At 40.7% G+C, this 23,858-nt stretch overlaps 1 protein-coding gene across 1 annotated transcript in view; it reads right to left on the reverse strand.

Moving 5' to 3' along the window:
- NUP133 (nucleoporin 133kDa) overlaps positions 1-23,858 on the reverse strand; it is a 55,941-nt gene that overhangs the window by 11,603 nt on the left and 20,480 nt on the right. Inside the window, exons 12-23 of the mRNA XM_010838106.1 lie at positions 22,374-22,465; positions 19,062-19,225; positions 17,616-17,710; positions 15,081-15,305; positions 10,549-10,671; positions 9,838-9,937; positions 8,716-8,967; positions 7,935-8,068; positions 5,511-5,669; positions 4,757-4,892; positions 1,691-1,809; positions 196-276 (exon numbers count right to left, since the gene is read on the reverse strand). Coding sequence (XP_010836408.1) covers positions 196-276; positions 1,691-1,809; positions 4,757-4,892; positions 5,511-5,669; positions 7,935-8,068; positions 8,716-8,967; positions 9,838-9,937; positions 10,549-10,671; positions 15,081-15,305; positions 17,616-17,710; positions 19,062-19,225; positions 22,374-22,465 — 1,680 coding nt within the window. The remainder of the gene's footprint in view (positions 1-195; positions 277-1,690; positions 1,810-4,756; positions 4,893-5,510; positions 5,670-7,934; positions 8,069-8,715; positions 8,968-9,837; positions 9,938-10,548; positions 10,672-15,080; positions 15,306-17,615; positions 17,711-19,061; positions 19,226-22,373; positions 22,466-23,858) is intronic.

Consider the following 23,858-nt stretch of genomic DNA (forward strand, 5'->3'; position numbering starts at 1 on the left):
AAAAAAAAAAAAAAAAAAAAAAAAAAAAAAAAAAAAAAGCAAGAGAGTTCCAGGAAAAAAAAAAAAAAAAGAGTTACTGGTAGCTGAACCAGGTAGTCTTTTAAAATTAAGACATTTTCAAGATGTACTCAGTTCTTCAGAAAACTATACACAAATTGTGATCCTTACCTGAGATTATTAAGTGACTTTACATACCTCATCAATATATTCCAGCAAGTCCAAAGCCTTCTTGAAATCATACTCATTAGCTCTTCTGTTTTCTTCACAGATATACAGCTGTAGCAAGTTAAAACAACAGGAGAATTATTCTAAGTCATCCTATAAACAAGACTAGAGAGACTTACAGAGAAGTTACCACATTTACAGGTATCTTTATAGCAAAGAACAGTGGCACATTTGGAAATTAAACTCCATCTACCTCACAACAAACTGTCTTTTAAAATACACCTATGTTCATTTAGTAATTAACTTGTATAAGTTGGTGTATATATAGCTTTAGAATATCAGTAAATTGCTCTTGCATTTTTAAAGTTGGCTATAATGCTTTTGAATTGTTTTCATTCAATAATTTTTTAAACATTGAGACTGATGAGAAAGCATGCAGTTGGTCTACAGTTTACTTGAAAGACAAGAAAACACACCAGTATGTTACCAACGGTTATCCCTGGTTGGTTAGATCACAGCTAACTATATAATCATAAATGTCCTGTAACACGTCATAAATGTCCTATTAATAGCACTGCTTTTTAAAATACTGCATAAAATCCTTTAACAGCAAAGACAATATTCAAACCATTTCAGAAAAAAAGCTATCCACTTGTTGTCATTGTGTTACAACATTTGAAAACAATATTTTATTTGTTTCTGAACCTCCTTTCTTCCCCAGTGTCAACATATTTGAAATTGGAATGCAGTATTAAAATTGATAATGTATCAGAGTAAAGTTGGTAAAACTTTTTCCATCTTACCAGTATATAAAACAATGGTCTTACAGGCAACAGTTCCTCAGGTTTTTAAATTAGATATGCTCTATTAGGAGAAGCTGCTGTGAGCTCAATGTGAGCTCAATAGGAAATCTGTTATTAATACTAATAATGGCTAAAATACCAAAGTTTTTGAATTGCTTGCTTTCTTAGTAACATAATTAGGGTAAATTCAAGGTGACTGTAAGACATTGCTCTTACATGTGCAATACTTTCTTGAAAGGAAAAGAGAGAAGCAGAATTAAGGGTGTAACTGTACACAATAAAACTGCCTTATTCTGGGCTGCAGCTCCTAATCTAGCTATGTCCTCAGGAACCTGCTATGTTGCAGAGGAATGATGAGGATGGCACTTACAGGCTGTGCAAATCCAGTTCCTAAAACCATCTTTCTTTTTAAAGAACCTGAACTATATCTCTTCATACATATCTGTCTTGTACTAGAAAAGCACAATGGAAGTAATTTCTTCTGGCCACCTGGATAAGCATCTCGAGGAACAGACAGAGAGCTACTAGGGGCAGAGGCTGATCCTCCGCTTTCTGCTAACTGGCATCCTGCTCCTAAGCAGCTCTGATACCTGACTCCCGAGGACAGTGACCAGGAAAACAGGAAAAGGAAAGATGTCTACTCTGAGAAACTGTACTAAGGGGCCAAGGAAACACAGGTTGTTCTGAGACTAAGACAGCGTAGGGATGTGAAAAGCACGTACGCCAATGAGTTGCGATGCGGTCAGTACAGGCATGGCACTGAGACTCAGCCGTTTCTCAGCTAGCAGCTGTTCAGGCAGGGTCTCCTGGTGCAGCAGAAAGCGCTCTTGCTCAGCCATTTCTAGAAGACAACACAGGGGGCAGTGTGAACATTCACTTTTACTCTGTCATCAACAAATATAAATTTAAAAAGAAAAAGGAACAGCTCTGAAGGTAATCCCATCACTATTCAGTGATCTGAGAATGTTATTAATTCTGCTTATTCTTGATTCCTAACTATGTTACAAATACTCATGGTCTTATCCAGGTCATATGGACTGTCCCAGCAACCAGAAATATCAAAGAGAGAAGAGCCAAGAAAACAAACCTGATGGAAGTGACTGAAGAGCAGATGGCAATTTCAGAGACAGAAGTCCCCCAAATCTGAAGTGTCTCAGTCTGTTTTAAGGTTACTCTGTAAAGTACTTCTTTTTACCTTATGGGAGTGTCTCGTATAATCTTGTTCACTAAAGGACATGATGAGAACTTTCCAGGAGAACAACACCCAGAGGACTGTGCACCAATCCTATTACCTAGCAATGGTTATTTATCTCCATATGATGAGCTGACAGAGGCTCTGGGTCTGCATAAACCATCATGACCTGGCTTCACCCATGAGAACAAGCTGGGTTGCAGGGGAAAAGGGCTGAGAACTGTTTGCTAACAGCAGTTACAGCAAAATGGAATGACTAAAGCACAGATATGCTCATTTAAATACTGGCATCATTCCACATGATCCCAATCTTGTAAAAACTAAATGGAATTGTTTTGTGCAATTTCCATACCTAAGAAAACACACTGGAAGGATAGAGAAAAAAGTAACAGTAGTCATCTCTAGTACTCTTGGCCTGGAAAAATCCCATGGATGCAGGAGCCTGGTAGGCTGCAGTCCATGGGGTCACTAAGAGTCGGACATGACTGAGCAACTTCCCTTTCACTTTTCACTTTCATGCATTGGAGAAAGAAATGGCAACCCACTCCAGTGTTCTTGCCTGGAGAATCCCAGGGACGGGGGAGCCTGGTGGGCTTCCGTCTATGGGGTCGCACAGTCGGACACGACTGAAGTGACTTGGCAGCAGCAGCAGCAGCAGTCACCTTAGGGTAGTGGGATTATATTATTATATTATTTTCTTGTTGTTATTTTTCTATACTTTACAAATTTCCACAAGGAAATTTTTATATAAGCAATATAAAGTTACCTTTTAAATATCTATTCCCTTCAATTAGACATAATGTGGTAATAGTCTGCAGGAAATTACTGAGGCCTGAAAATATTCTCATTGTACTAAGAAAGCGAAAGCTAAGAAGAAGTGATCGAATGCAAAACAATAACCAGATGTAAGGGGGAAAACCAGAAGCAAAACCTCTTGTTAAAATGTTTTGACTGGGGACTTCCCTGCGTCCAAGGGTTGGCAGTCCACCTGTTAGTGCAGGGGACGTGGGTTTGACCCTTGGTCCAGGATCCCACACGCTGCAGGGCAGCTGGGCCCGTGCACCGTGACTGCTAGAGCCTGCACACCCTAGAGTCTGTGCCCCACAGCAAAAGAGGCTTCCATAATGAAGAGCCTGGGCACTGCAATTCGAGAGTAGCTCCCACTCACTGCAACTAGAGGAAGCTTGCATGCAGCAACAAAGACCCAGCACAGCCAAAAATAATAAAAATAAATTTAAAAAAATTTTTAATAGTTTTATTAATGTGCTCTCTCTCTGATGGCCAGGTTAAAACACGGCTCCCCCTGCGGACTACCAACCAGCCTTGCAAAACATATATACACTTCTCTAGAACAACAGGCACCATTAGCATTTAAAAATAAAAGACAGTGAAAAATAATTTCTTCCCACAGTGAAAAATAATTTCAATAATAAAAGTTAAATACTAATCCTATGATTTGAGTACTCAATTGTACAAAAAGTAAAACATTTTTCTCAAGGAACACCCAGTGTCTCTGACTGTTAGAACTACGCATTTTGTAGTGTACCCTGGGTCACTACTATAGCTCAGTTGGTAAAGAATCTGCCTGCAATGCGGGAGACCTGGCTTCAATCCCTGGGTTGGGAAGATCCCCTGGAGAAGGGGACAGCTACCCACTCCAGTATTCTGGCCTGGTGAATTCCATGCACTGTATAGTCCATGGGGTTGCAAAGAGTCGACACAACTGAGCAACTTTCACTTTCACTTTCTTTCTGGGTCACAAAGCTAGTCAGCTGGAAAAAACATGTGAAACAAGTGTGGTCTAATTTCTGTCCAGATTCCTTCCGCTACATCTACTCCTTGGAGGAAGAAAGTGACAGCAGTGGAATGTGAATCTAGACCCCAGACAGACCACTGCTGCCGCCAGTACCCTATTTACATACACTTCACCCTGAGCCACAGGGTGAGACACCTCCCCAAAGCATGGGATTAGGTATACTCATGCTATCAGGGGTGATACTGCTCTTAGGACTTTTCAGGAAGACAGCCAAGAAATACATTTAAGAAAACAACCATGATTCCATGTGATACACGCAATTCAAATGCAACAATATAGGCTTATTTCTCACCTTCCTTCTATATTTATACCTCCATTCCCTTTGGTTCTCAAAAATAATATTCTCAATCATTTTCTCAGTCTACAATACACAGAATGTGAAACAGAATAGTTTCACTACTATGACATCAACAATTTTTGAATTCTGAAATCAAGAGCTTCAGAATTACCACCACCTACCGCAAACCCACTGAATAAACGTCATGTTTCTTGGCATGGCAGTTTGTTCTTAGCATATGATTTGCTAAGGGTGTAATCAGAGTACTCTGTCCAAATCATTTGAATTTATTCTTTAGGAATTCTTATTTAAAGCACAAATTACTTTTCTATAAAAAGAGAACCCTAATTATGTAACTGAGTAATTGTCTAAGAACACTGACTAGAAAGGGGATGGCTCCTGTCTCTAAAGGATCCCATTAACTGATAACAGGAATGCATTCTAAGGTTACACTGACAGCATGATTGACTTGTACATCTTCTTGTTCAAATATGGCCTTTTACCTTCAATTTTTTCTTGCAGTGTATCTTCTGAAAAGTCTGATGCTAATGCAGCCAATTTACTCAAGCCAAGAAGGGTTTTCTTCTTTGCAAAGTAACGAGTTTCCCTATTTGCCAAACCCAGAAGTGTTGCATGAGCCTACAATAACAAAATATGAAAACTGTGGTAAAATTCTCAGTATTAAGTCAAGTTAAAATAATGATTATGAAAAACCCAAACTTGGTTTCCCCGCCTCAAACTATATCAGTGAAAGATCAAGTCACTATTAGGAAAACTTAAAACAGATCAGCAGCATACTTTGAGAGTAATCACACAATAAAATATCAGCCACTCACACTGGTCACTGGGAAAAGAGACATGTATAAAATGTTTGCTCTTTAATAATTATATATTCACTACAACACTTTGTCAAGGAGAAACGTGAATTTATTTAATGTTTTTACTGATAATTTGAACATTTCTATTATAAGAAAATACTCATTACAAAAAATGGCCAATGACTGCTATTTATCTGTTGAAGTTTTTGTGCTTTATTTTATTGTAAATACAGTCAAATTACAATAGGCTTCATTTCTTTTAACTGAGATATAACAAGTAATGGCAATACCATTATAAATGAAAAATACTTTTATCAAATTATGTGAGAGAAAGATAGACATTTTTTAAAAATCTGTAATATTTAACTATAAAAAAATAAACTAGCTAAAAACTAAATTAAAAATTACCTAAATCTGATCCATATAGCTGAAACCTTACCTTTTCTAATTCTTGGCTGTTAATTTCATGTAACCAGCTGAGATGTTCATGAGCTTGTAAAAAATTCGCCAACTGTCCATGCTGAGAAATGGGCTGAGATAATAATTTGCCTCGCTTTCCTTTCTCCAGATACCAACGGAAGAGAAAGTCTGAAAAATTCTGTAAAGAACAAAGCAAGAATCCAATAATATTTAGTAATACAGTTTCAAAAAATACATTTCTGATGAAAAAGTATTGTTTTTTCCCCAAAGGTCTTAGACTTCAGCATGGAAATCCTGTTTTTAAACACCACGTTCCTAATTGTAGGGTCCTCAAATGACTTCATTTGACAAAGGAGGACATCAGATTCAGAATGGGGATCTTGCTCAACGTTACCCAGAATCTAGATGTGCTCTGTCCAATACGGTAGTCACTGCTCACATGTAGCTGTTTAAACTTAATCTAAAATGTAAAAATCAATTCCTCAAAGACATCAGTCACATTTCAAGTACTCAAAAGGCCATCTGTGGCCGGAGACTCCCATTCTGGACAGCACATATGAGCAAGATCTCATTACAGGAAGGTCTACTGGACACTACTGGGACTCCATCCTTCCAGGGTGAAAGATTCCAGGGTGGAACCGTGTGCCACGCATTCATGTGGCTGGCATGATAAATCAGAATTTAGCGAGGCTCCAAATGCCCGATTTGCTGGATCCTGCAGTAGAGTAAGAGGTTGGGCTGGAAAGGAAGACAAGTGTCCTGCAGGCTCACACATTACTTATGAGATGTTTCCACAAAATGGGGAATTCTGCAAGGAATCACCAGTCCCATTAGATATTTGAAACCAATTAATTCATTGGAATGAATGAATGTAACAGAAGCAGCAATCAAGCCCTGGCCTACCTCTATTCTTGATGAATTGAGTGATCTGCCTTTCATTTTATCTGCCTTCCAGGGGAGAAAAACCACTGCTGATTTCCATCTTTATGGTTAACACACACAAAGACCAAAATACAACTTAGGAAGCAGAAAACTATGAATATGTAGATAACAGAAGCAGACTTAAGAACAATCATTTTGGAATTAGCACAAAAGAACTTTAACTAGTAAACAAATTTTTTTTTTTTTTTTAAAGTAAAAGAAACAAAGTAGAATGCATGGAAAATGTCAACAGAGAATAAGAATCCTTAAAAAGAATAAAAATTACAATAAGCACAAAGTACTTACTTTAGCACTATTATGAAATACAAGATAAGCCAGGTCCAGAAATCAGGTACTGATCAAATAAGCTATATCCAGTCCATGAAATACCATAACACCATTAAAAATGTGGTTGTGTGATATTCAATGATATGGACAAATATCTGTTATGTATTAAGTGAAATAAGCAGTTAATAAAACATGCTTCATAGATTAAAAAGACTAAACCAAATGTTTAAAAAAGAGTTCTCTCTGGTGGTAGAATTATGAATGATTTTTTATCTTCTTTTTTCTTTATGGTGGTTTCCTGAATTTTATACAATGTTATGTTTTATAAACATAAACATTTTGATTTTTTATAAAATTTGATTTTTTATAAACATCTTGATTTTTTATAAAAATCAGATTTTATATAAAGATCAACTGGCTAAATAAAATGGCTTTAAGGAACAACTTAAATTTACATAGATAGTGTCATAATGGGAACTTAAAAAAAAAATTAGGTATTAAAAAAAAAAGGAAGCATGATGTCAAAGAAGGAAAACAAGAGTCTTAGGTAAATGGGAATCTGAGCTTTCTTAACATTAGCATCCTATGCTCCCAAGATCTTCCATTCAAACTGTGGAACTCTACCAATATTACTAACCTAAGTACTTTGAAAATACAAAAATAGAAATAAAAAGTCTTGACATATTTTTCAAACATCAAAGAATCCTTCTGTAATATTTATATATAAAAAACTGTCTGACAATTTACAAAGAAACATAATGTACAAATTAGTATCCAGTAGACTGCAAAAAGACTGCATCGTCTTCCAAAAACTCCAAGTAAGAACTTCCCTGGTGGTTCTATGGATGAGAATCTGCCTGTCAATGCAGGGGATATGGGTTCGATCCCTCATTTGTGAGGATTCCATGTGCCATGAATCAACTAAGCCCAAGCATCACAACTGAGCCTGTGCTCTAGGGCCCAAACCTGCAACTCCTGAAGCCCACGTCCCTAGGCTCTGTGCTCTGCGACAAGAGAAGCCACTGCAAGGAGACACCACAGGCTGCAACCAAGAGTAGCTCCCACTCACCGCAGCTGGAGAAAGCCTGCGAGCAGCAATGAAGACCCAGTGCAACCAAAAATAAATAAATAAATAAAATGACACACATTAAAAAAAAAAACCCACAACCTAAGTAAGACGTAAATGGTAGCGCCTTCTTACAGGATCCACCGCCTGCACCGCTGTGTTCGTTACCTGATCAGCAAACTGGGTCATGTAGCGCTGTAGCCTGGTCTGGTTGTCAGTCTGCTCACACATTTGTACCAAGATATCAAAGTCACAGTATTTTTCTGCCAATGAAGCAGCCCATGGGTACTGGCCTAGTGTGACTGTGGGAATGAGAACAGATGGGAAGAAAATCCTGTTAGTGAAAACTTAATATGTAATAAAAAATAATATTCCTTGAAATTTTGCCTTTATTCCTATTACTTACTAAAAGTACTTAATGGAAACCTTTCTAGTTACTGGCAGTTAGTTTCATAATCCATATAAACTCATTAAAGATGTATATTCAGCCCTTCCTTCATCACTGCCCACCTAAGATGCTACTCCCCTCCTTCACATAGCAAGGCAAGCTCCTCCTCGGAATCGTGGCTATGACAGTCGGGCTATGTCCTCTGCTGCAGTCTCATCACCCATCCACACCCTCTAATGGCCCTTATCTGCTCTGCCCTATGGTCTAGCCATTCCTATGAAGGTCTCAGACGGTAACAAGTTCTTTGAGAGCCGTCTCCACACGCTGATAATTTATTCCTTTGTAAATCATCTTCCGCATTGTCTAGGAAACCAGGTAAGTAATGACAATAAGGCCGAACAGATGAACACAGAAAGACATACATACGAAGTGTTGCTTAAGTTCTCAGCTACAACTGGGTTAACAATGTTGTACTGAATACCACTGCCTGAATGATCTGACTCCTCCATTCGTTCTGTAGACTCAAAGACCCACAGCCCTCACTATTAAATATGCACTTACGAAGTGGAGATAAGAGATCTGATCTTTTCTGTAGGTATTCCATTTCCAGACTGCTATATCTTTCTTGATCACTGGATTTGTCCACAGACTTGAGCTGAGAAACATAACCATCCAAGAAGCCATCAATCAGTGCTACTAACTGCTCTGTTAGAACGTTTCGGAGGTTGCTGTCTGCCTGAGGATAAACCATCTTCAGGACAGTCCTATGCTGGCGCATTATTGCTGTTCGGATGCCAGCAGGACCGCTGGTTGCTGTGAAACCACACAAAATAATAGGACAAGTAAGGGTTCCATAATGGCTACAGGGAAGACCAACTGCCTAAAAACTACATCCTGTCACCTTTGATGGAAAAAGAAATCAAACCGGGGGTCAGTAGACACTTGTCTATGTACTGCTCAAAACCATCTCTATGGAGATGGCCTCAGCAGAATCAAGTAAACCGGACTCTTCTTCCTTCTAAATTCCTTTAATGCTACTCCACTTACTTCTGTGTGTTAAATCAACATAAAATATAGTCACTACTTTCAGGGCCTGCTTCTATGAATAACTATACATACTAAAACCTAGTAGATGCACAAGTATCAGTTAAAAAATTAAGCTATAGAGACAGCTGCAAATTATTTCAAGGGAATAAAGTGATTTTTCATAAGATCTGCTCATTTTGGAGATGTCACTTATATTATTTTTTATTTCATTTACAAACTTGTACTAGGAGAATAATATGACTTCCAAAAATAACAGACCATTAGAAATATATTTTGGGACATCCTAGTGGTTAAGAATTCACCTGCTAATGGAGGGACACAGGTTCAATCCCTGGTCTAGGAAGATTCCACATGCCACAGAGCGACAGCCCATGTACCACAACTACTAAGCCCACATGCTGCGCCTACAGAAGCTTGTGTGCCTAGAGCCTGTGCTCCACGACAAGAGAAGCCACTGCAACGAGAAGCCAGTAAATGGCAACGGAGAGTGGCCCCTGCTAGCCCCCACAACCAGAGAAAAGCCCGTGTGTCCTTGTGTGCAACAAAGAACCAGCACAACCCCCCAAAAAGAAAAAATATATAATTTGAGCAACAGCTAATGAATCTGAAAATTGGGATCAATGCTTGCAATCTCACCTGTCCATGGAATATACTCAGGTTCTTTTTCTCCTGACTCTTCTCTTCTATACAAGGAGTTTCTATTTTGTCGATAGTGACTAGCAGCTTGGAGCATGTCCTGGAAAACGAAATGTGTTATCACATGCCGGAAATGAGGGATCCCAGGATCCCTGAGATTATCTGAAACATCAAGTTCTATTATTACAAAAAATTACTCAGCACAGGCCTGTAGGATTACTTTTTGATTCTTTCTGCATTTGAAATTTGTTTTACTCCATAATCTAACTTCAATTTTAGAAAATTATGGTAACCGAAGTAGGAAAATCATCACTATAATATCCATGAGGTAAAATTAAGTGGAATGTTTTAACTGAGCTTTTGAGTAATTAAAAAAGAGAAACTTATTTGTTGTTTCTCAGTTGCTAAGTGGTGTCTGACAATTGTTTAGAAAATTACAATAAAATTAATACATTTACAATGATATATATGTCCTTCTCCAAAATAAAAGGTTTATTCTACCAAACAGAAACTTTTAATACGCATAAGGCACACACTCAAAATGTCTGCTAATTGACTGATAAAATTACTGATGTTTTCCTAACTTTTTGGAATTAACAAATGGCTAACCCATTATGGATTGCTGGTGATGCACAGTAGGAATATGGAAACCACTTTCTCCTCTGTCCACGGTCTGGGCTTTGATTTGCTAGAATCTTCATATGTTTGTACCTTGAGAATACTGTTCACATTGATCACCACCTCCGCCCATTCAACTGATTCCATGGACGTGTCCTTCAAGACTTGTTCCTCGTGCTCCAGTAAACACTCACAGATGGTATCTACCTGGGACGCCTGCGGAGGACAGAGACAGCACCCACTAGTAAGAGGAACCATGCTGACAGTTGACCATCACAACTGCCTAGACTCGACCCAGCAGGCTTTTCTCACTAAGTTACATCCTCTGCTTAGTAGTCAGAGGGATGGTCAGTGACAAAAACAAATTTAAAAACCAAGGAAAGCTAGAATCTCTTAACTTTTAAAAGGCAGCGAGCCCAAATAACAGTCTGCTAAATAAGCAAATTCTGAACTGTTAGCAGGTAGACTTTTTATTTAAATATCAAGTCACTGAAATATTTATTAGAGTTATGAAGGCTCAATGCCACCTTTAAATAGTATTAGTCACATTACACTGTAAGACCCTAAACTAATGAATTAAACAAATGAACCAATGGATAAAAATAGTGATTCAACTGGCTAATGAACAGGCTAATTTCTTTCTTTGAAGAATTTATTTTCTTTAGACATAATAGAAATGTTTATAGAATAGTAGTAGCTACGTTGGAGAGGGTGGTGGCAACCCACTCCAGTACTCTTGCCTGGAAAATCCCATGAACAGAGGAGCCTGGTGGGCTGCAGTCCATGGGGTCGCTAAGAGTTGGACATGAGTGAGCAAATTCACTTTCACTTTTCACTTTCCTGCACTGGAGAAGGAAATGGCAACCCACTCCAGTGTTCTTGCCTGGAGAATCCCAGGGACGGGGGAGCCTGGTGGGCTGCCGTCTATGGGGTTGCACAGAGTCAGACACGACTGAAGCGACTTAGCAGCAGCAACAATAGCTACATAGAAACTAAATATATAACTTCTAACTGTTCTTTTCTTTTTTTATCATTAATTATTAACACATAAAGGTAACTGAGGAAAAATGTTAAGCACTGAAACATTTGCTTCCAGTTTCAGCTCACAGTTAAGCTTTCACCCTCCTTTATTTATCAAGTGGATATTTACTTGGTAGTTAGCATTGGGCACGCAAAGATAAGAAGAAATGGAAATCAGATTTGTTGCCCTCAAGGAGTTTACAAACCAGTTGAAGGAACAAGACATAAACACATGCACAATGCAGCCCAAATAAAATCACTGTCTTGCAAATCTTGTTCTTCCTTTAGTATTTCTGATGTCACTCAAAGTCATCCTAACAGCCCGAGCAAGAAACCTCTGGCACAATGAATTTGTAAGAGTTTTTTACACTGTTAATGTGAAAAAGATAATGAAAGTAAATGTGACATAGAGGCAGAAAATAACATAAAAGCAAATAAAATGCCAAAACATTTGCTAAATACCCTTATCACATATGTTACGTGTTCAGTGGTTTCAAACATTGCTCATAAGCTGTACCAACACAGTTGGAAGCCCTGTTCTGAAGCTGTGAACTTGCTTTTTAAAGCCCCAGGAGGTGTGGGGCTGCTTCCCAGACTGGAGGCAAGGTGGAGGCTGCACCTTCAAGCAGAGTCTGATCTTTTACCTGGACTGCAAGATCACCTTGCCCACCAATCAGAGCCTAACGTGGGTTAACCAGTTCATCTCTTAAAATGCTAATACCTGTCTGTAATGTAATTTACCACTTCCAAGTGGATGGACAGGTAAAAAGAAAAAAAATTGATACATATTAAACTTATGTGTTCCTTCTTCAGTTCTCTTGAATTCTCTTTTTTCTTGAATTCTCTGTTTTTATTATGATTATGCCATGTGGAAGGACCTTTAGAACTTTACCCAAAGACCAGTAAATGTAAAGAGAAGTGAAGATAAATGGTGATGTAAACAATCTTAAACATTATCATTTTCTATATGGAGTATTCTTTTGAGGAACCAATCATATTTAAAATTTTTTTCTCCTGTCATATCCTACGGTACTACTCATCAATTATGTATCCATCTAACTGATAAGTTTCAGACTCTTCTTTTTTTCCCCAGTTAACTGGAAAATGTACACATACTCGATTAACCAGTATGCTTAGTACTTTGATCTAAAAGTCGAAAAAGGAATCAGGCTCTTGCTCAATTCAATCTGTCATTAATAATTTAAAAAAAAAACCTTTATCATGTAAAATTATGTATGAATAAAGACAAAAAGGTGGAGAAGGAAATGGCAACCCACTCCAGTATTCTTGCCTGGAGAATCCCATGGACAGAGGAACCTGGTGGGCTACAGTGGGTGGGTCGGACATGACTGAAGCAACCTAACACGTAGCACATCCTAGATGCTAGCACTGATTACCAAAACTTAATTTCCATTTTCCATAGCTCAAAATCTTAAAATCCAGGGGATGAGCAATTAAATTATTTTGCTTCTGTTTACTTTCTCTGGTGACAATTCCATCATGCCTTAAATAGGAAAATGTCCAATTCTGGCTAATTTACCACTGTTATGCTTATCTTACCCAAGTCCACCTAAGTAGTGCTGTCCCTTCAGAATATTATGAACATAAGTGATTTGATAATTTGTTAAATTACTGAGTGCACCTTCCCAATAAAAAAGAAACTGGTCAGGAGCACTGTTTCTGACTGACCTGAACTGAACTGTGCTCACGAGCCACTCTCCCTCCACTACAACTGAAGATCTGTGCAAATGCACCAACCCTGCCATGTGGCTGAGGCAGGAAAGGACAATTAAGACATTGTATCTGGAGGACAAATCAACCTTCTCCTGTCCCATCCTCAGTGGGGCATGAAGAACAGTTATGGGACATGTGATGTCCTGTGATGCCACAGGACCTGGAACTACCCTTCTCTTTATGGTGACTGTAATTTAAAAAATGACCCTGTTTTGTGTATTTTTTTCTACAACATATTTTTAGTGCATCTTTTTCCTTATTAAATCCAATATTCAAATAAAAAGGTGAACATGGGGGAAAAAAGACAAAAAGGGAAACAAAAAATGACAGTAGTTTGGTTAGATAATAAAATCTGAGGTGAATTGTCTTGGTTTGTTTTAATTCAGATTTCAGGCATACTTCCTTGATTAAAAAACAAAACAAAACAGAAAAGTGTTTTGCCTTACATTCCCTAGAAAACAAGCCCAAACGTATAAAAATGATGTCTTCTTCAAACTAGATACATTTACGGAGTCAACAGATCTGAACATAGTTCAGTGTCAAATTATTTTCAGGTTACAGTACATCAAATATTCAGAATAAAAAAGACTCTTGGCAGAGGCTAGTAGTTGCTAGATTATAGCTAAATTGTAGGAGGAAGGAAACAAAATTAGAGGCACCAAACAGAGAAGTTTCCCAAAAGCAAAAAACAATTCCACATTCCACAGAGTTGGGGGAAGGCTACCACTGTCTCTAAACTCAGATAATGCCACAAAGGTAGGAGGGAGTTCCAGGAAGGACTATGAACTCCAGAAGCAGCCTATCAGCATGCCCAAAACACTGCTGCAGGTGGCTCAGAGCAGGGCCTGTGGTCCCCACTGAGACAGCCGGCCCCGGGCCGTGGTATCAGTGTTCACTCATGGAGACGGGAGGCAGCCCTGTCCTTCACAAGGCTGGGAGCGCTCACTCAGGTACCAGAGCTGTGGGCTGACTTCCAGCACCTTCATCTCTTCTCCCTCCCAAGTTTACAGGAGGTTTTCTTTTTCTCTGAAGATAAATCTGAACCTCCAATTAAAATAAATAAATTTATATTAAAAAAAATAAAAATGAAGTGGAGGGACTTCCCAGGTGGCCCAGTGGTTAAGAATTCGCCTGCCAATGGAAGAGACAAAGTGGATCCCTGGTCCGGAAGGATTCCACATACCACAGGGCAACTACTGAAGCCCTCGCATCCAGCGCCTGTGCTCCACAACAAGAAAAGCTCACACACAGCAATGAAGACTCAGCACAGTCAAAAAAAAGATGCAGAGCAGGATCCTACCAGGCGGCTGAGAAGAGTTTAGAGAAGGGACTATCTACAAAGCAATGGGCAGGAGTAAGGCCACCCAGACAGGACAGCCACGACTCGCTCCAGGCCTGAAGGGGCACTGGGATGGAGCAGTTGCTGGACACACAAAGAGGGCAGCCAAAGAGGAGGCTGGTCCAACAGCAGGCACAACAAACAGGCAGAAGCAGCAAGGAAGGAAGGTGGGGACAATGCTCCAAGCTCTGACCCGATGGTGCTGCCGTTCCATCAGAGCCAACAGAAATGGAGGGGCAGGGGAGCCCACTGTGGAGGTGCCCTCCAGGGCAGAGTCAAGAGGGGTGTGGAGAAGCACAAAGACAACATCAGACATGACAGAGAGGACTTTGTCATCAACTTCCCAAGCTCTCATTTACAGGGAAAGTGATCAGTGAGTGATGCTTCTGAGTGATAATTTAACCAGAAAACATGGAGTTCAATTCAAAACTCCACGAGATCGTCTGTCCTCAACCCTCTCCTTGCTGGGGGTCCATTCAGTAAATGGCAGTGCTCCAGAGTCATGCTAAGGGGAGGAGGGGGCTCATCTCACCTCTCTAAAGAAGACATCTGCAGGGGTCAGGTTGGACGGGACGTCACAGTCCCTCTTGTTCAAAGCCATCAGGATCACTGTGTTCATGAGGTCAGGAAGCCTCGAGTGGTGGTTCTTGAGGATGATGGCGGCAGCCAGCTTCTCGGCATGCTCACAGAGCAGTAGCCGCGTGGCCATTGGCATCCCTCTCACTGGAAAAGTGCTGAGACGTCTAAAGAGGCCGACCTTGTGGAAAGACGAACATGTGTTCTTAGAGAGCATTCAAAGTAAAACAGAGGAGGATGCAGTCGTATTTCCACCAGAAGCACAGTGGGCACAGAGAGGCTGGCCCCAGTCTCCCCCAGAAAAATCTCCTGCTGTCTGTCTTTGGGGCTGTTACACACACACACACACGCACACACACACACAACCAGCCAGGGCAATTTACACCTATAAGAAAGTACAGGTGTTTCTTTTCTAAGATTACAGTGACCCCAGAGATTCTGTCAACTACTGTTGTCTCTGCCTACCTTACTCCTCAAATGATTGCTTATGGTTATCAAAGAATTATAAAATTGTTCTTTTCTACCTACATTAATCAACTCCCCTCAACTCCAGACCTTTGGAACTAGAAACTCAGCAGTCTTCATGTTCCAGAACCCTAAAGCCAGGCGGAGGATGGGGTCTCTAACCCTCTGCATCAGCTGTCTCTTTACTTGATGCCTATTTCTGCCTCAAGAAGGAGAGTTTATATTTAAAACTATTTCCGTAGACACAAGTATGTAGTTGTACATTTTCCCTGATTATTAATGCAAATCTTTCAATGAAATAAGCTCTCAATATTTAAGGAAATATAAAGGTGTAGGCAGAGTGGGATTTTTAGATCTGGACAGACATTCCTTTGCAACAGACACTGCTGCCAGCAGCTGTGCGACTCCACAAGGGTCTGAGCCCAGGGAGGCTGTGACAAGAGCGGCCGGACCAGCTCCAGCTCCACTGTTCCCGCCCTCCAAGAACTAAGCGCTCCCTTAGTGTAGCGTGTTAGGGCCACGGACTCCTCCCATGCCAACAAGCCCACTCTTTGGCAACATGACCTTGCCACTTCTCCCATCTACAAGCAGAATCAATTTCCCAATCCCTTTATTCTGGCCTAGCTTTGTGACTTATTTTGACCAATGACACTTTGGTGGAAACGACAATATGTGATGCCTGAAGCCTACAGCCTTAAGTTCACCTCCTCAGAGTGCTCCCTGAAGGAGAGCACTGGCATAGGAGGCCAGTCCAGCCTAGAGGAGGATGAGACTAGGTAGGAGGGAACCAAGAGGCCCCAGCAGATTGAACAGCACTGCCTGCCAGTCAGGCAAGACACCTGGGGACGTGCCAGATCAGTCAACCCCAAATGTGGTTCAAGGAAGGGGCCCATGGAAGTCAGCAGGACTACCTGTCAAACCCACTGAGTTGTTTCAACTTAGTACATCCTGGGGTGTTTGTTATGTATTAATAGTTAACTGATACACTTGACAATTACATCAGGAGAAAATGTTTTTTTTCCCATTGATCTGTAGCCCACCTAAAATACTAAGAAAAGGAAGAACTCAATGACTAAATAAAGTTGTCTTGTCACGACAGTAAGAGCAGACAGGAGCCAAACCGTGCATTAAAAGTGAAGCGGTATGCAGGATTAGAAACAACAAAGACATTTCTGGAATCCTCTAGAACCACACTGTCCAATAAGGTAGCCATTATTCAACAAAGTGGTGACTGAAATGTTAGTCAATTAAAAAAAACCTTCAGTTCCTCAGCTGCAGCAGCAATTTCAATTACTCAGCAGTTGCTGGGGACTGAGGCTGCCACCACTACAGAGTGCTCTGTTACGGAGCTGACTGCAGTCTTTTTAGCAGAGGCGTTTCTAATGTGGGAGAAAAACACAGAAAAATGGGAATAATCTAACTTTTCTGGATTATGCCTTGGAGACACAATTGATCAACAAGGCAAGGATGGGTGATTTTATGTAACAACTCTGTCTAGCAACAAAAACACTGTCTAATTTTGGGCACAATATAAATGGGAATTTCCCTCTCCCTTAAAAAAAGAGGAATACTTTAAATGAGTACTTGATGCTAATGGCACCTCGAAATTAAACATCTACATATTAGAAAAACCTGTCATCGCCTTCAGATTCTTCACTAACAATACAAAATCAACTCAGGAAAACCTAAACTTTACATAAAAGTACACAGTACAACTGAAGGAAAAGCAGGGTGTCATAAAATGTAACAAGAAAAGTTAAAATAACATTTTTGCTGAAGTATACTATTTTTCTCCTTTTCATCTTATTTCAATGCAGCTTTGATTCTTGCAGTAACAGGTCCCTACCAGCCCTGGAATTATTTACTTAAGTCAGCAAAGAAAATGGACAACAGCAGTCATGTCCCACCCAATGAAACACCTCAAAATTAGCAAGAAAGGGTCTCCTGCTGTCATGAGAGAGCCACAGAAGGCACAGCAAAGTCAGGAGTCCAGCCATTCAGGGTTCACAGCAACTGGGATGCTTACTTGGTGGATGAAGTCCATAAGGAAAGAGTGGGCTTTCATCTTGTCTTCTAGCTGGTGGAGAATAATCAAGGATGTGTTGCTGAACCCAGGTGCTTCTGGTGAAACAATAACAAGACAAACACGTGACACGCTGGCTTGACAACAACTACTGCTACTAAAAGTGAGAAAAATCTGTACAAAAGGAAAGAACTGACCTTTCAATGCGATTATTAATTACATAACCCAAGAGGTTCAAAATCTATAGGAAACCTTTGGGGCTTTGATAAAATTCATACCACAGTTATTCAAAAAGAAATATATTACTATTGGCTTCATCACTTTGTATTATTCTAAGCCTGACAGTTCAAAACAGTCAAAGAAGGTGAGCACTGCTGTTTCCTTCCCAAGTCTCCAAGGAGCCTATTGCTACTTACTAGGTAGGAAATTAGGGACAGAAAGGATTCTTGAGACAGTTCCATGGTCCTTGGGAACCAACGGGTAGCCCAATGCTGCCTGGAGGGTAAGAGGAACAATCTGGAGAAGACCCAGGGCAGAACATTGCCCATTTCTACAGGCCAAGGTTTGATCACTGCTGCTGTTAGAAAAACATATAATTTCTATTGGCCAAATTCAGGAGTTACACTAAAATTATCATTTAATTTGGGGCTGCTGCTGCTGCTGCTAAGTCGCTTCAGTCGTGTCCGACCCTGTGCAACCCCATAGACGGCAGCCCAACAGGCTCCCCCATCCCTGGGATTCTCCAGGCAAGAATACTGGAGTGGGTTGCCATCTCCTTCTCCAATGCATGAAAGTGGAAAGTGAAAGTGAAGTCGCTCAGTCGTGTCCGACTTAGCGACCCCATGGACTGCAGCCTACCAGGCCCCTCCATCCATCGGATTTTCCAGGCAACAGTACTGGAGTGGGGTGCCATTGCCTTCTCCGGTAACTGCCAAATGTTTACCTATGCCACCAATTTCCTTTTAGAAATAAAATGCTGACAAAGCTAAGTAGAGCTAATTAATCTACTTCAGACAACATGTAGGATTTGCTCCAATGTTTCCTCCGTTTCTGTTCTACTATGCAGATCTGTTCTGAGCCCTTTCTGTGTGTATGTGTGTGTTTATGTAAGTAAAATAGATGAGGTAGGGTTTTTGTTGTTGCTGTTCCTTATTTTGGGTGTGCTGCATGGCTGGCAGGATCTCAGTTCCCTCACCAGGGACTGAATGAGGCCATGGCAGTGAACACTCTTGAATCCTAACCACTAGACCACCCGGGAACTACTTGCACTGAGTCCTTTTTAAAATCTGCTATAAGTAAAGTTACAACCTTTTACAAAATACTGAATTAATACTAAATTGTTTCATAAAATAAAAAAAAAATATGCACCAAGAAATGCCTGAACAAAAAAAGCAGAATATTCTTCTCGAAACAAACCTCCCTGCAACATTACACTTCAGATGCTCCTACCCTCAGGCACAGACTCAGCCCATCGCGGATCGGAAGCTGGGTAGTCATCCAGCAGGTCCACGCTGATTTGGGTGACAGCTTTGTCTAGCTCACAATCGGAGTCCAAATCAGAGTGAGAGCAAAACAGCTCATCAACTATCATTTGAGCATGACCTAAATCTTTTCTGAAATAAAATTAGGAAACAAAAGTATTACAACTCAAAGTACTAAATTCACCATGAAAGTTAATTGTGAAGTTAAAATCCCATATGTTAGCCCAAGTTTATCACTTTTAATAACATTTATTTAAAAGGGAGACAACAATTATCCATTCCTTAATTCAACAAATATATGCTGAACATTTACAATATGCAGGCTCCGGAGACAGAACAATAAACAAAACATCAGAATACCGTCCCAAGACTTCACAAAGTCTACAGTGGCAGGAGGAGTAAGACAAGCAGGCAGTGACACACACATAGTCGGAAACTAACAGAGGGCCACAGAGCACACGGAGGAGAAGCACAAACCACCAGCGGGGCAGGGAGCCTTCTTGCAGGAGAAGGTGCAGGAAGGCTGGGGTGACTGCAGGAGGGAGACACAGCGGCAGAGACAGGACCCGGCACGCCTGCGTCAAGAGAAGTGAAGGCCTGGGGAATGGCAATCACCCAGAGAGGAGAGACGGAAGAAGGGTCCAGCGCAGACCTCTCAGGAACACCAGTAACTGAAGGACAGTGTACAGGTCTCAGAAAACATGTGACAGAGTGTGAGCTTAGAAGGAAATGTGATTTGTTCCAGTTTTAAAAGATCATTCTAACTATGCTATGGAGATAGGAGATCAGACATGAGGGATAAAAATACAGTGAGGAAGTTACTGCAGAAATTTATCCAGGCAAGAGAGGACAGTAGTTTCCACTAGCCATAGCTGCAGCAGAGAAGGAGGGAGACAGGTAGACAGCTTTGAGAAAGAGATACAAGAGGGAAATTCTGGCCATTGGTTAGATCTGATATGTAAAGATGAGTCTAAACAACTGAATGTGGCTGGAACATAGGCTAGGAAAGAAAGAGTAATATTTGGAGAAGACATGGAAATAATCCTGGTTGTCAGACTGGGGGAAAAGCATGCTACCAGCATCAAAAGGGAAGAGGCCAGAGATGCTGCTAAACACTCTACAATTCACAGGACAGCCCCACAACAAAAATTATCTGGCCTCAAAGGTCAATAGTGAGAAGACTGAGAAATGCTGCTTTAAAGGTATCATAATTTCATTTGTGAAAAGTCTTAATTTTTTAAAGACTATTGGCTGATACCACCCCAGAAATGATTACTTGTTAACCTCATGGTACTTCATGCTAAACAGTATAAGCAGAAGGCACAGTTGTGTTAGAAGCCCAAGAACACCAGTCCTAAGGTTACTACACTTATCAGCACTTCAGGTCAGGGACCCCTTTTGTACTTAATCATCTTCTCCAGTAAAACATTTAGAAATGACTATGCTGGGTTGAATGGTGTTTCCCCCAAATCCAAGTACACTCAGAAACTCAGCATGTAACCTTATTGGGATACGAGGTTTCTGAAGATATGATCAGCTGAGTTACGATGAGGTCATCCTGGATTGGGGTGGGCCCTAAATCCAATGACTGGTGTCATTACCAGGACGCGTGAGGACAGGTGCTCAGGGAAGACAGCCACGGGTGACAGTGGAGACAAGTGAGGGGTGCAGACGTGGCCCGGAGAGCCAGTGGCCAGCAGCCCCGAGGAGCCAGGGAAGGGCAAACAATGGTCCTGGCCCAGAGTCTCAGAGGGAGCTGGCCCTGCTGGTACCTTCATCTTGGACACCAGGCCTCCAGACCTGTGACAGAATAAATTTCTATTGCTTTAAGCCACCCAGTTTGTGCCAATTTATTACAGCAGGCACAGGAAACTAGTACAATGACTCTATTACCATATAAATGTTGAGATGAGACAAGACTGTCAGAGCTGTTAATTAAAGGATAAAATTATACAAGATAAAATCATAGTATTATCCAAATCTTGGTAGTCAGATTGAACACTATGCAATAAAACAAGATTAAAAGAATATTATATAAAAACAGAAATCAAAAACTGACCTAATGATGCCCTCCTCTGGACAAGAAACTAAGCTTAGCAGACCGTCACTACAACGGCCCAGATCTTTCCAGACATGAGCGCACCGCCCCTTTCAAGCTGACGCCCCTGTGTGAGAGGGCGCCTCCGTGCATCAGACACCACTAGGAGTGGAGTTACGGGACCATGAGCTGAGAGTGAGGGGAATGGAGGCAGTACAGTATGAATGTCTCTTAAAAACAAAGATTTGCTGAACCAGAATCCCAGAAATGATAAGCGGTCTGTCCAGTCTCACACAGCTAACTAGGGGCAGAGCAACAGCTAGATCACAATTTTCCTGAGTGTTACTTCCAACATAAATGGAATGCACAACATTTAAGGAAGGTACCAGACACATACTATGCAGAATGTGTGTGGGGGACAAGCAGAGATGACTGTACCCAGTCAGCAAGTGTGACAGAGCGAGTGCAGTTGTCTGCTCTACCCTGTGCATACCCTCTTGTGAGCGCCCTCCCCTGGGGGGCTCCCCCGGACCTCGCCAGGGCCCCTGGGATATTAGTAAACATGACCAGATAGAGACTTGAGGAGCACTTATGTAGCAATGCTTGCTCCCTCCTGCTCCCGGAACCCTGAGGCTTGAGAGAGGCCAGGGCAGCCTGCTAGATGAAGAGACACCATGTGAGGCAGATGGAGCTGACCAGTTAGGGCCCCCAAAACGTGGGCAAGTGTAGCCAGACAGCTGGCTACTGACCTCAGACCATGCACGAGCTCAGGCAGGACCAAGAAAACTGCCACCCCCAGCGTAACCCCGAAGAGCCGAACTGCAGGACCAGAAGCTATACTAAGTAAGCCAGAGAGTTCTGTGGTGATTGCAACAGTACAAAACTCGACCACCAGGCCAACACTTCACAACAGCTAGGATGACCTTTTGTATGAAACTTCACTGCCTTCACATCCTACATAAAAGACGCTCACAAGCTACCTTTGCAACTCCCACTTCTGGTGCTACACTGCTGCAACACGCGCCAGGGCTGTGTTACGTCACGCTCTTCCCAGCCGGGCTGGAACCCTCCCCTGGCTACCAAAATCAGAGCCAGAGGTGGTTCAAGTACCAAGCTCAGAAAAACATCTAGGTGACGGCATCATTCCTTCAACTCACTCCCACTAGTCAACAAGTAAGTAGCAAATGTCAGTAAAGTGTCCTTGGACATCAAAAGAGCCATAATTTTAAAAACTTGTTATACCTGCAGAATTGCAGAAAAGCAGCTTTGAGCAATTTGGTTTTATCTTCCTGGGCAATAGTTTCATTCTTGGTAGAAGTATCAAAAACCACACTCTGTAAAATAATAAACTATAGTTTAGAGTTGAAGGTATAAGAATATTCTTATTTACTACAAAAAAAATTAGACCAAGGTATGAGGAAAACAACACAGACACACAAGCTGTTTGCCACACTCTCTGTATCAATGACTTATATACTTAAGACATTTATGGGAACATCAAATGATTAATTAAAGTCCTACAGAAAATGTACATATAATTCAGGAATTATATTGTGAGTAAAATTATTTGAGGATTTCATCACAACACAACCTTTGGATAGGCTTACCCTTACATCACAGAGTATATTTGTAATCATAATGGTTGATTTCAAGCTTAAAGAAAAACTTACAGAAATTTAAAAGAAATGGAATACTGTTAAGATAGCTTCAGAACATATCGCAGGATTGTGAAAACTACATGATTACAAAATAATGAAAGTTTTTCAAAAAGTTACTTTCTGTTGAAACTGTTACTAAATCATTTTCATTTTGAATTACACAAAAAGTCTATATACTTTATGTATTCTTCAAACAGAAATTACTCAAAACGGTATTAATGCTTAAAAGAAGGGTAAAAATCTCACAGATTATGAGCTTCAAGATGACAGCGAAAAAAATGACAGTTTTTACCCCACTTTCCCCTCAAAAATCATCCCAGAATACCAAGAAGAAAAATCCCCCATACATCTGTGGTTCCAGCTACACAAAGATGGAAAGCAGAGGGAAGAGCCCCAAGTGACAGTGGGGAGGAGACCAGGCAAACTCGAGCGGTGTGGCAACAGATCCCAAGGACAAGGAACAGACAGCAGGCACAGGGTTTCTACATGTGACCGGCAAAGCTAGAGAGAAAGACATCTACAGAGCTGCTGGAACATGCTGGGAGATTAAACCTGATACCAGGCAAAAGTAGGCAAATATACAATTAGTCCACTCTAAGCATCACATGAAGTTGTACACTAAATAAATATAATCAGCATACTACACTCTGGACTGTAAAACAACATTCACACTGCCATTAGAATGGAACAAATGTATACTGGAATGATAAAGGCAAGGCAGAGGAGTGTAAGTTACCCCAAGTCCTCATCTTCAATAACAGGAGGTCTACAGATGATGAAAAATAATGAATGAGAGACAGTGATATACACATATTACTTAGAAATATGGAGGAAAACACCAAAAAAATAAAAACACCTAAGAGACTTAAAAGTAGTTGCTTCTGAATAAGAGGACAAAGGAAATGAGAGAGAGAAAAGAACTAACGTCTTCATCATAACTCTTAAAACTGTATGACTTTCAAACATTTGTGGGAAATAGTCCAATAAAAATGTTTAAATCCTTTTTAACAGGCTTCCTTGGTAGCTCAGTGGTAAAGAATCTGCCTGCAATGTGAGAGACGTGGGTTTG

This window comes from Bison bison, unplaced genomic scaffold (genome assembly GCF_000754665.1).
Source record: "Bison bison bison isolate TAMUID 2011002044 unplaced genomic scaffold, Bison_UMD1.0 scf7180017864090, whole genome shotgun sequence".
Taxonomy (NCBI): domain Eukaryota; kingdom Metazoa; phylum Chordata; class Mammalia; order Artiodactyla; family Bovidae; genus Bison; species Bison bison.